The following is a 13,420-nucleotide window of genomic DNA, read 5'->3' on the forward strand; positions in this document are numbered from 1 at the left end:
GCTTTTTTTAGGGATAAAGCCCCACCCATTGGGGGCGTGTTCCCCTCGGGCTAATGTTTACTGATAAATCTGCCGGGCATGATCCCAGCAGCCCCTTTTCTCTGCTTTTCCTGTTCTCTGCGGGAACCTGTGGTCCTGTAAGTCTATTTCCCTATTAAAGCTGTATATATTTTTATAATCTGTCTGCATTCGTTTACGTCGTCACAGCTTTTGCTTTTATTTTTGAAGATTTTTTTTACAGGTAAATTGATTAATTGGTAGTTACTTAAAGATATTGTTTCTTCTTTTTTTTTTTTTTTTTTTGCATGATAGCTTTTAACCCCTTGTAATGAGCCCAGTCTTATAAGTGCTCCCTTTAAAATTAATGTCCTAGCCCAGTGGAGGCAGAGACAGGCAGATCTTTGAGTTTAAGGCCAGCCTGGTCTACTGAGTGAGTTCCAGGACAGCGGGGGATTTACTTAGAAACCCACCCTGCCATGAAAATAATAAGTGAATAAATAAATGAATATATACTAAATAAATAAAAGTAATGTCCTTTTCCTTTTTTTTTTTTTAAGATTTATTTATTATGTTTACAACATTCCTTCCGTGTATGCTTGCACACCAGAAGAGGGCACCAGATCTCATTATAGATGGCTGTGAGCCACCATGTGGTTGCTGGGAATTGAACTCAGGACCTCTAGAAGGACAGTCTGTGTTCTTAACCTCTGAGCCTTCTCTCCAGCCCGTCCTTTTCCTTTTGGTGCTAACATTCCTCTTTGTGATTTTGAAAGTTTTTGTGTGGAGTGTTCAACAGTCTTTCATGTGTCTGCAAGAATTCCACTTCGGACGCCAGTTATGACTATAGCTCTCAGTTTTTTCCATCTGTTTGTTAATGTTTTACTTATTTTTCTATTGATTAGTTCTTTATTTAGTTTTAGAATTTCTCCTTGGTATGTAGCTATACATTATAATTCTCTGGTAAGCTTCTTTGCTTTTAATTTTGTTGCCTTTGGTATCTCTTTGTTTCCCTGGACGTCTGCTCTGTGTTCCTTAGACTGAGTTTTCATTGCTGGAGTGCTTTCTTCTCGTGCACAGGCCCATGCTGCCCATCTGCATATCGTCCCATGCGTGCTGCAGAATCTACAACATGCTTCCCTTCCATATGAAATTAATTCTTGTTATTTCATTCATGTGGCTTTACAATGCTGCTGTGTATTACACTCACAGTTTCTATAATAGTATTTTTTAAAATCTTATTTTCATATATCTTGCTCTGTTTTGTGGGCACATAGTGTTCTACACTTAATTTATTTTCTGTCTTAAATAAAAATCTTTCTTTGTACATTTGTCCATCATGTGTACTTTGTCCATTATTTTTTTGTTTTGCATAGTTTTACATAAAGTTACACTCCAGGTACTTCTAAGAAGGTGAACTGGGTCAAGACAGGCTTCTCGGTATTTAGAACTAGCTTTCTTGGAAAGACAACAACAGCAAACTAACTTTCTTTTCTGTTTGCCCAAGTCCTTAGAAAAGCCAGCTGTCACCCAGGGTTGAGACTGGACCTGATGGTTTCTGGAATGGGTTTCTTGGTTACTTGCTCTTCTTTAAACGGTGTCCTTTGCATTCTGTGTTTGACATACTCTGTTTAGATCAGGTTCCAGCTGTTTGTTTGTTTGTTTCGTTCTTCCACTGTGGCACTTCCTCTTCTCTTAGCTTCTGGAACCCAGGATGTTAGTGGGTCTGTACCAGTGTGGCCCCTTCTCTAACTGCTCTTGTGCTCTCCAGGATGGTGTCGCCTCCCTTGGGCTGGTAGACTCTGTTGCTCTCTTCTGCTCTCCCTCAGATCCTTCTCATAGAGGTCTTTTAGCTGTGCTATGTCATTCTGACCTGCTTCTTTTGGTTTTGTGGGGATTGTTTGTTACCTTTGTTAAAAGTACAGCCATGGGCTTTTGCTTTTTGCTTTCCTAGTTGTCATTATGCTATTAATTTTCCGCACATATGGGAAGGGTTGATAATCTCAGTGTACCCCTGAGGTGCTTGTCCAGTACTGTACCACTGCGATAAATTATAGTATCTAGATGTTTTCCTTGCTTTATTTTTGAAACAAGGCTTCACTCTGTAGCCCAGGCTAGCCTTAAACTCACTACGTAGCCCCAGGTGAGTTCTTCCTGTTTTAACTTTCCGAGTACTGGGATTCTGGGCCCAGCTAGGTGTTCTGTTTGTTTTGAGAATGTCAGATTACACGTTTTTAAAAAGATAACTTCAACTTGTCCATGCTACCTTCTTTTGGACCTATTGGTAGATGAATTTTCAGTATTGTGGTTACTTGTTCTTAGAATTATAATTTGAAAGCCAGTGTTTTCTCAGTGTGTGTTGGTGTTCTCAGTTCTTGCTCTGAGTCTTATTTCTTTTTAAACTGTTGCAGCCCGGTTATGTAGCTTCTTTATATGTAATGTATTTGCATCTTTCTTTTCCTTATTGATACTGTTGGAAGCATTTTTTTCTTATAAATATTTTATTTTAAATTTCATTGATCCTTTCTGTTATACTTCCTTCTTCCCCATTTTTTTCCCCATTAACTATTTTTGGTGAGGGTAGCTGGCTTGGAGCTTGAGGCAGTCTCCCTAGTTCAGCCTGCTTGGTGTTGGATTGTATCAGGTCTTTTTTTAAAAAAATTATTTATTTTGTGTGCCTTTTACATCTGTATCTTTTCTCTCTCACTTTTTAAATACTGCATCACACATTTCTTACCCTCTACTTTCTCGGGGATTATCCTGTGACTCTTTTACTAACTCCCCATCGTGTTAGTGATCACCCTGAAACTTTATCTCAACTAAAAAATTTTATTTAAAAATAAAATACTTGGTGTATAATGCAAGCTAGAAAAAGCCCAAAGTTCTTAAATATATGCCTCAAAGAAATAGACCGAATAAATAAGTTTACATATCGACAACTGAGAAGGAAGACCAGTGTAACCGAACTGATCTGCAGCAGCTGTCCAGCAAGCGTGGGCTTTAGCTGCGGCGTGCTGGGTGTTACTGAAAACCATCTCTCCTCTAGGTTTCCTAACACAGTATTCAACTACTTACGGTTTTCTGTGGGAAAGTGCAGTTATTTTACTTTGAAAGGAACAGTTTTTTCTGAATCCGTAAGGAGAGCCTGATCTAGTGAATATGAGAGATTGAGGCTGCATTGTAGTGATCTTTTTTACGTTTTAATTTGTGTGGGTGTGTGTATGTATACTTGTTCATGGAGGTCAGAGGTCAGCTTGAGGTAATCATTTCTCTTCTTCCACTGTGTGGGTTCCAGGATCCAACTGAGGGTGTCAGGCTTGGTGGCAAGCATACTTCCCTTCTGAGACATCTCACAGACCCTCATTTTAAAAGATAGGCCAGTTTGGTTTTCAGTTGGGACTCACTTAATAGAAACAGTAGTGAGTTCAAGTTTGCAGATGTCTTCTTACAACCCTCTCACCCTTCTTTTAAGGTCAGATTCTTCATACTGATGTGGTTTATTTGCACTGTGGACAAGGCTTCCGAGAGGCAGAGAAGATCAAGAGGCTTTTGCTGGATTTCAAGTAAGAAAATAGCCTGCTAAGTACTTTCGTGGCTCAACCATCTTAGGTACCTTTGAAACTCCTAATCTTGAGTGTGGAATTAAGAGAAATAACTGGGGAGAAAGAAGTAACCTCGCGCACAATGCTGGGCCCATTGTTCAAGAGCTCGTACATGGAAACAATAGAGAACTGCTTTCTTCTCTCTGCCTCCCTCAAGTAGAGGTGGTGATGTGGGTGCCTGGGAATCCTTCTACACCTTCTTCCCTCCCTTACTTTCTCCCCTGAAGAAGGGATATTGTATGAGTTAGGAACTTCAGAAATTAGCATTGTAAGATTTAGTTGTATGTCTTTATTGTGATTTGGAATGAGCATGAGTTTACTTATGTTTATTTTGGTTCGATGTATATGAGAAAAACACCTGTCTTTTTATAAGATGACACTAAACTGTTTCTCCTTGCCCCGTCCCCTTCCCAAACGCAATGTGTTAGTCTAGAGCAGTGTAGAGGTCTCATGGTCGTTTGAGAGTTAGAGTTGTGTCTAACACTGCATTCTATGTGCTTTCCCTGGTTGACTTCAGAGTATGCCTGACCTCATTCAGGTTCTCATTCTGTTTCTTCCTTGAAGCTGCAGCACAGTGGTGATCGGAAATGGAACTGCCTGCCGGGAGACCGAAGCGTACTTTGCCGACCTGATAATGAGAAATTACTTTGCACCGCTGGATGTCGTTTACTGGTGAGGACAGCAGGGAGACTTGCCTTCTTGGAGGGCCTAGATCTTCTCAGGCTCCTTTTGTGATGCCTTTTCTTCCCTTTTTGAAAACATGTGTCTTGTTGCCTCCCAACTGTCTCTTGCTGTTAATAGGAATATTGCAGGAATTACTAGAGCAGCGCAGGGCCCTGGGAGCTCTCACAGCAGCAGCCTATCAGAGGTCAGTTTACTCCATGGAGTCCCAGACTGTACTTGATTTGAGGGCTCTAATTACGTGTTAGCTAAGTATGGTGGAGCACCAGATTAGCAACCACTGCCTGGATAGCTTACCCTTCTTCTGCCAGAATAGCAAGCCTACGAACCACTGGCCCCTGGAACTGAGAGCCACGGTAACTTGCAAGTGTTTCTGATGTGCCATTCTCACTCTCTCTTCCTGAAGAGTTCCCATCTCATATAGGCAGACAGTTAGCTGGGGAGTTGCTGTGAATTATGCTCCGGCTTCCTAGGCCTGACCCAGTATTTCAGAGTAGTTCTGTTTTCATTTTTCAATGTTTTTCTTCTTTCTCTCTGGGCTTCACATAACTAAGTCTACCCTTGCAGTAGATAGTAAGTTCTAAGAGTTCACTTGTGGGAGAGAGAAGTATAGTGGTGGGTACTGAAGTAGACATGCTTTAGGGGCCATCTAATTCTGCTTAGTGAGAAGCCCAGTAGCACAACAGCTGAACAGAGTACAGGCAGGATCAGCAGAGCAAATAAAAGCAAACCTCCTACAGAAAGAATTCTAGGATACACTTATGAAAGGCTGAATGGAGGGGCTAGTAACTCGTGTGCCTAGAGTGCAGTCAAAATAAGCCAGGAAGTAAACTTAGGGTAGCAAACAGGGTTAGAAGACGGTCAGGGAAAACCAATGTGCCATAGGGATGTAGTTCAGGAAAGAAGCAAATTGAAAAGTCACCTTGATTCTTCTCCTTCTGCCACTGTTAAGTTAGCTTGGGCATTCTGCATGTCTGTCTTTCCTATTCTAAAAACTGCAAAGGGGACCACGACTTTTGAGAAGCTAAGTGAATCCCCTGGATATAGCTGATAATGTTTATTACAGCCAATTTCATTCTCATCTGTTCATCTTAATTTGATGTAAATATTTCAGGAATAGGTGTAAGTGATTTTTGAGCATTTGGGATTTTATAGCCTTAATATTTTTCAAAGATAGATAAAAGTATGATATGGTTAGAGTTATATAATTGAATCATGAAATAACTGGAGCAAATGTTTAATATTTGCTGTCTTACATTTTAATCTCCAGTTGGCAAGCTTTAGGCTAAAGATTGCTTTAAATCACAGCATTGTGTATATTTTGGAGCATCATAGATACATGAGGTCACTCCAAGCCTGGTGTCTAGAAATACAGAACAGTTTGTGCTGTTATTTGACTTGGTGTTTATGTTTCTGTACTGAAAACTTTACTGTCCACGTGGATGTTAGCAGGCAAATCTTAAAAAGAAGAAATAGTTTTGCTTTCAAATGAACACTTTTATCAGCAAGAGTTGGAATGGATTGAGAAAGTACAGTGTGTGGTGAAAGGCTGCAGAGACGGGTGCTGTGGGGAGGTCTGGGAGTGCGGTTTGCAAGGGAGGGACAGAAGTGGCCAGAGCCTACTAGGAAGGAAGCCTTGGTGGTGGACAGCTGGGAAACACTCACTGAAGCTCACTCCCCTTTCCTCCCAGTGGGTTAAAACTGTTAGCAGTAGAAAAGCGTAATTTAAGGAATCATTTTTTTTTTTTTTTTTTGGTTTTTCGAGACAGGGTTTCTCTGTGGCTTTGGAGCCTGTCCTGGAACTAGCTCTTGTAGACCAGGCTGGTCTCGAACTCACAGAGATTCACCTGCCTCTGCCTCCCAAGTGCTGGGATTAAAGGCGTGCGCCACCACCGCCCGGCAGGAATCATTATTTTTTTTGCTTAAGGTAAGTTGATGTTCCTCTCACAAATCTTTATAGGGAATTGGATGAGCCTTAAAAGGTTAAGTCACTTGGGGAGTAAATAAAAGACTTGAAGATGAAAAAGTCAACCCTTTTAAAATAAAGAAATTAAAAATACATGTTACAAGAGACTAGCTAGAGAACGTGGCTCTGTGGTAGGATTTTCAGTCCAATGCCTAAAATGAAATTTATGCCTTAGATTATATTTCTAATATTTATGTGGTTTATAATATGTTGTGAAAAGGAGTCCCCACTGTTTGTTTTGTGTGCTTTTCCTTAGTATGTTGTCATCTTTCCATGCCAGTCACCATGCCCCACAACATTTAAACATCACTTACAGGTGCACTGTTGTGTGACTATACCCAGTTTTAGTCATTCCTTGCTTGACAGCTGAGATTTTTCTAATTATAATAATTTTAAATGAGGCTAAATCAAGTATTTTATGCTTTGGTCTTTGCACTTACCTTTATTTCTTTGGAATACATTCTAGTAATGGATTACAGATTTTTTTTTCTATTTTTTTTTTATTTCTTTATTAAAGATTTCTGCCTCCTCCCCGCCACCGCCTCTCATTTCCCTCCCCCTCCCCCAGTCAAGTCCCCCTCCCTCATCAGCCTGAAAAGCAGTCAGGGTTCCCTGCCCTTTGGGAAGTCCAAGGACCTCGCACCTCCTTCCGGGTCTAGTAAGGTGAGCATCCAAACTGCCTAGGCTCCCACAAAGCCAGTACGTGCAGTAGGATCAAAACCCAGTGCCATTGTTCTTGAGTTCTCAATAGTCCTCATTGTCCGCTATGTTCAGCGAGTCCGGTTTTATTCCCTGCTTTTTTAGACCCAGTCCAGCTGGCCTTGGTGAGTTCCCGAAAGATCATCCCCATTGTCTCAGTATGTGGGTGCACCCCTCGCGGTCCTGAGTTCGTTGCTCGTATTCTCTCTCCTTCTGCTCCTAATTTGGACCTTGGGATTTCAGTCCAGTGCTCCAATGTGGGTCTCTGTCTCTGTCTCCTTTCATCGCCTGATGAAGGTTGATATCCAGGAGGATGATTATATGTTTTTCTTTGGGTTCATCTTCTTATTTAACTTCTCTAGGATCACGAATTATAGGCTCAATGTCCTTTATTTATGGCTAGAAACCAATTATGAGTGAGTACATCCCATGTTCCTCTTTTTGGGTCTGGCTTACCTCACTCAGGATAGTGTTTTCTATTTCCACCCATTTGCATGCAAAATTCAAGAAGTCATTGTTTTTTACTGCTGAGTAGTACTCTAATATGTATATATTCCATACTTTCTTCATCCATTCTTCCATTGAAGGGCATCTAGGTTGTTTCCAGGTTCTGGCTATTACAAACAATGCTGCTATGAACATAGTTGAGCATATACTTTTGTTGTATGATAGGGCATCTCTTGGGTATATTCCCAAGAGTGGTATTGCTGGGTCCAGGGGTAGGTTTCCTGAGAAACCGCCACACTGCTTTCCAAAGTGGTTGCACAAGTTTGCATTCCCACCAGCAATGGATGAGTGTACCCCTTACTCCACAACCTCTCCAGCAAAGGCTATCATTGGTGTTTTTGATGGTATCCTAAAGTTGTCTTGATTTGCATTTCCCTGATCGCTAAGGAAGTTGAGCATGACCTTAAGTATCTTTTGGCCATTTGAACTTCTTCTGTTGAGAATTCTCTGTTCAGCTCAGTGCCCCATTTTATAATTGGGTTGATTAGTTTTTTACAGTCTGGTTTCTTGAGTTCTTTATATATTCTGGAGATCAGACCTTTGTCAGTCGCGGGGTTGGTGAAGATCTTCTCCCAGTCAGTGGGTTGCCTTTTTGTCTTAGTGACAGTGTCCTTTGCTTTACAGAAGCTTTTCAGTTTCAGGAGGTTCCATTTATTGCCCTTACTGTCTGTGCTGCTGGGGTTATACGTAGGAAGCAATCTCCTGTGCCCATGTGTTGTAGAGTACTTCCCACTTTCTCTTCAATCAGGTTCGGTGTGTTTGGACTGATATTGAGGTCTTTAATCCATTTGGACTTGAGTTTTGTGCATGGTGATAGATATGGATCTATTTTCATTCTTCTACAGATTGACATCCAGTTTTGCCAGCACAATTTGTTGAAGATGCTCTCTTTTTTCCATTGTATACTTTTAGCTCCTTTATCGAAAATCAGGTGTTCATAGGCTTGTGGGTTAAAGTCCGGGTCTTCTATTCGATTCCATTGGTCAACTTCTCTGTTTTTATGCCAATACCAAGCTGTTTTCAATACTGTAGCTCTGTAATAGAGTTTGAAGTCAGGGATGGTAATGCCTCCAGACGATCCTTTATTGTGTAAGACTGTTTTGGCTATCCTGGGTTTTTTTGTTTTTACATATAAAGTTGATTATTGTCTTCTCCAGATCTGTGAAGAATTTTGATGGGATTTTGATGGGGATTGCGTTGAATCTATAGATTGCTTTTGGTAGAATTGCCATTTTTACTATGTTTAGCCTCCCAGTCCAAGAGCAAGGGAGATCCTTCCATTTTCTGGTGTCCTCTTCAATTTCTTTCTTCAAAGACTTAAACTTCTTGTCAAACAGATCTTTCACTTCCTTGGTCAGAGTTACCCCAAGATATTTTATGCTATTTGTGGCTATTGTGAAAGGTGATGATTCTCTGATTTCCCTCTCTGCTTCCTTATCCTTAGTGTATAAGAAGGCAACTGATTTTTTTGGAGTTGATCTTGTATCCTGCCACATTACTAAAGGTGTTTATCAGCTGTAGGAGTTCTTTGGTAGAGTTTTTGGGGTCTCTTATGTATACTATCATATCATCTGCAGATAACGAAAGCTTAACTTCTTCCTTTCCAATATGAATCCCTTTGATCCCCTTATGTTGTCTTACTGCTATTGCTAGAACTTCAAGCACTATATTGAAGAGGTGTGGAGAGAGTGGACATCCTTGTCGTGTTCCTGATTTATTGGGATGGCTTTGCGTTTTTCTCCATTTAATTTAATGTTAGCTGTCGGCTTGCTGTAAATAGCTTTTATTGTATTTAGGTATGATCTTTGTATCCCTAATCTCTCCAAGACCTTAATCATAAAGGGGTGTTGAATTTTGTCGAATGCTTTTTCAGCATCTAATGAAATGATCATATGGTTTTTTTCTTTCAGTTTATTTATATGGTGGATTACATTGATAGATTTGCTTATGTTGAACCAGCCCTGCATCTCTGGGATGAAGCCTACTTGATCATAATGGATAATTTTTCTAATGTGTTCTTGGATTCGGTTTGCCAGTATTTTATTGCGAATTTTTGCGTCAATATTCATGAGTGAGATAGGCCTATAATTCTCTTTCTTGGTTGGGCCTTTGTGTGGTTTTGGTATCAGGGTAACTGTAGCTTCATAAAAGGAATTTGGCAATGACTCTTCTGTTTCTATATTGTGAAATACATTAAGGAGTATAGGTATTAGCTCTTCTTGGAAGTTCTGGTAGAATTCTGCATTGAAACCATCAGGTCCTGGGCTTGTTTTGGAAGGGAGATTTTTGATAACAGTTTCCAGTTCTTCACGACTAACAGGTCTATTTAGATCGTTCACCTGGTCTTGGTTTAGCTTTGGTATGTGGCACTTATCTAAAATAATGTCCATTTCTTTTGCATTTTCCAGTTTTGTGGCATACAGGCTTTTGTAGTATGATCTAATGATTCTCTGAATTTCCTCTGTGTCTGTGGTTATGTCCCCCTTTTCATTTCTGATATTATTTATTTGCGTGTTCTCTCTCTGTCGTTTAATTAGTTTGGATAGGGTTTGTCGATCTTGTTGATTTTCTCCAAGAACCAACTTTTTGTTTCATTGATTCTTTGGACTGTTTTCTGTGTTTCTGTTTTGTTGATTTCCGCCCTCAGTTTGATTATTTCCAGTCTTCTACACTCCTGGGCGCCTCTGCTTCTTTTTTTTCTAGAGCTTTCTGGTGTGCTGTTAATACCCCAATGTATGCTTTCTCCGTTTTCTTTAAGTGGGCACTTAGTGCTATGAACTTTCCTCTTAGCACTGCTTTCATCGTGTCCCATAGGTTTGAGTATGTTGTCTCTTTATTTTCATTAAATTCAAGGAAGACTTTAATTTCTTTCTTAATTTCTTCCTTGACCCAGGTGTGGTTCAGTAGTTGACTGTTCAGTTTCCATGAGTTTGTTGGCTTTCTGGGGGTAGCATTGTTGTTGCCTTCTAACTTTAGTCCGTGGTGATCTGATAAGACACAGGTAGACACTCATTTTTTTTGTATCTGTGGAGGTTTCCTTTGTTTCCGAGTATGTCGGCAATTTTCGAGAAGGTTCCATGAGCTGCAAGAGAAGAAGGTATATTCTTTCCTATTTGGGTTGAGTGTTCTATAGATATCTGTTAAGTCCATTTGCTTCATTACCTCCAATAATTCTCTTAATTCTCTATTTGGTTTCTGTCTGATTGACCTGTCCATTGGAGAGAGAGGTGTGTTGAAGTCTCCTACTACTAGTGTGTGTGGTTTGATGTCTGCCTTGAGTTCTAGTAATATTTCTTTTACATAAGTGGGTGCTTTTATATTAGGGATGTAGATATTCAGGATTGAGACTTCATCCTGATGAATTGTTCCTGTTATGAGTATAAAGTGTCCATCTCTATCTCTTCTGATTGATTTTAGTTTGAAATTAGTATGGCCACACCTGCTTTTTTCTTAGGACCATTTGCTTGAAACACCTTTTCCCAACCCTTTACTCTGAGTAGATGCCTGTCTTTGTGATTGAGATGTGTTTCTTGTAAACAGCAGAATGTTGGATCCTGTTTTCGTATCCAATCTCTGTGCCTTTTTATAGGTGAATTGAGACCATTAATATTAAGTGATATTAATGACCAGTGCTTGTTTACTCTGGTTATTCCTATTGTTTTTGGTAGTAGAGTTTGTGTGTCTCCCTTCTTTGAGTTGTGCTGGTGAAGGGTCTCTAGATGCCTGAGTTATTGTAGGCAGTGTTGGCTATGTTGGATTCCTTGGGTTGTGATTTTCCTTCTATTACTTTCTGTAGGGCTGGATTTGTGGCTACGTATTGTTTAAATTTTTTCTTATCCTGGAATGTCTTGTTTTCCCCATTGATAGTGAACCATAGCTTGGCTGGGTATAGTAGTTTGGGCTTGCATCCATGGTCTCTTAGTTTCTGCAGTACCTCTATCCAGGACCTTCTGGCTTTCATGGTTTCCATAGAGAAATCAGGTGTAAGTCTGATCGGTTTACCTTTATAGGTTACTTGGCCTTTTTCCTTTGCAGCTCTTAATATTCTTTAATCTGTATATTTTGTGTTTTGATTATTATATGGCGACGGGATTTTTTTTTTTTTGATGCAGCCTATTTGGTGCTCTGTATGCTTCTTGAATATTCAAAGGAATATCTTTCTATATGTTGGGAAAGTTTTTTCCATAATTTTGTTAAAAATATTTTCTGGGCCTTTGAACTGTGACTCTTCTCCTTCTTGTATCCCTATTATTCTTAGGTTTGGTCTTTTTATTGTGTCCCATATTTCCTGAATGTTTTGTGATGAGAATTTGTTGGCTTTGCTGTTTTCTTTGGTCAGTGCGTTTATTTTCTCTATGGTGTCCTCAGAATCTGAGATTCTTTCTTCTATCTCTTGTATTCTATTGATTATGCTTGTTTCTGTAGTCTCTGCTCGTTGACCTAGATTTTCCATATCCAGCTGGTCCTCAGTTTGTGTTTTCTTCCTTGCTTCCATTTCAGTTTTCAATTTTTGAACTGTTTGCATTACCTGTTTGATCGTTTTTTCTTGGTTTCCCAGGGTATCATTTACGTATTTACTCATTTCTTCAAACTTTTTGTTATACTTCTCATCCATCTCTATAAGGGCATTTTTTTACATGTTGTTTAAGGGACTCTATTGCTTTCATAAAGTCAATTTTTTCCACTTCTTCTGTGTTAGGGTATTCTCGTCGTTCTGTTGTAAGATCATTGGGTTCTGGTGTTTTCATGTTGTTTTTCAGATTGTTGGGTGAATTCTTGCCTTGGTTCCTGCCCATCTCCTCCTATCGATGCTATCTAATGGGTCTTTTAAAACAGGATCAGGTTTCCCTGCTAGCTAGGGGCCCCGCTTACAAAATGCCCTCGCTCTGATTCCTGGCTTCCACCACGAGTCAAGATCCCTCTCACCACTCAGAAGGGTCTTCAGGAACAGGACCAGGCTCCCCGTTCACCAGGGACCTCGCCAACAAAAGACCTACCACTCTGCAGGCCAGCCACCAAAACAAAGAAATTCCCACTGCCCTCTGCCCTGCGCACCCCACCCAGCACCCAAACAGGCTGAACTTGGAGATCCCATGATCCTGCGGAAGGGAGGGAGAAGGAAGGAGGCCCCTGTGTGCAAGCTGGGATGGGCCAGTGAGAGAGCGGTCGTAGCAGAGGAGGGTAGCCCCAGCAGAGGGGAGCAGCCCTTGCAGACTGACCGGGGAGTCAAGGGTGTCGGGCAATGCCCCCGCTCCGTTTCCTGGGTCCTGCCGCGGGCCAAGCACACTCTCCCCACTCAGGAGGGTCTTCAGGGACAGAAGCAGGCTCCCCGTTCGCCAGGGGACCTCACCAATAAAAGGCCTACCACTCTGCAGGCCAGCCCCCAAAAAACCTACTTGATTTAATTGTAGTGGGGCGATCTGCTCTCAGTGTGGGCTTCACTGTTTCATGCTTTGACCATCCCGCATCCGCCCTGTCTGCAGGCTGCCGCGTCTGCGTGCTGGTCTGGCCTGGAATACAGATTTTTAAAATGAATTCATCCTTAAGATATTTTCATATATTTGCAGTTTATACTGAGTACATTCTAGCACTGGAGCAAAGCTCTGAGGAAGCGCCTCATTATTGTTCCTAACAGGAATGCTGGGATGGCAGAGTCAGTGTGCTAGTTCCTCTCTGTACCGTAGTTCTCACTCTTGCTAAAATGCTGGCCAATTAGGGCTCTGCTGTTTAAAAACATTACGCCATAGGGTACTTAAAGTATTAGATCTAATTGGAAGAAAATAAAGCTTTTTTTTTTAAATCATGAAATTTATCTCATTGTGCCATTGCTCCCAGATTTGAGGCTTTTTAACACACTTTTTGTTTATTGCTTCTGCTTATCCTATCCATCTAGCCCATGTAACTGGTGTTAAAGTATTTTTTTAAGACAATCCTCTCCACAGACACAAATAATCCCAATCAGACTGAA

The 13,420-nt window shown here is 40.7% G+C and overlaps 1 protein-coding gene across 2 annotated transcripts in view; it reads left to right on the forward strand.

Moving 5' to 3' along the window:
- Srbd1 (S1 RNA binding domain 1) overlaps positions 1-13,420 on the forward strand; it is a 192,939-nt gene that overhangs the window by 47,263 nt on the left and 132,256 nt on the right. For both annotated transcript variants that reach the window (XM_057791003.1, XM_057791011.1), the window contains exons 13-14: positions 3,470-3,560; positions 4,164-4,271. In XM_057791003.1, coding sequence (XP_057646986.1) covers positions 3,470-3,560; positions 4,164-4,271 — 199 coding nt within the window. The remainder of the gene's footprint in view (positions 1-3,469; positions 3,561-4,163; positions 4,272-13,420) is intronic.

This window comes from Chionomys nivalis, chromosome 1 (genome assembly GCF_950005125.1).
Source record: "Chionomys nivalis chromosome 1, mChiNiv1.1, whole genome shotgun sequence".
Classification (NCBI taxonomy): domain Eukaryota; kingdom Metazoa; phylum Chordata; class Mammalia; order Rodentia; family Cricetidae; genus Chionomys; species Chionomys nivalis.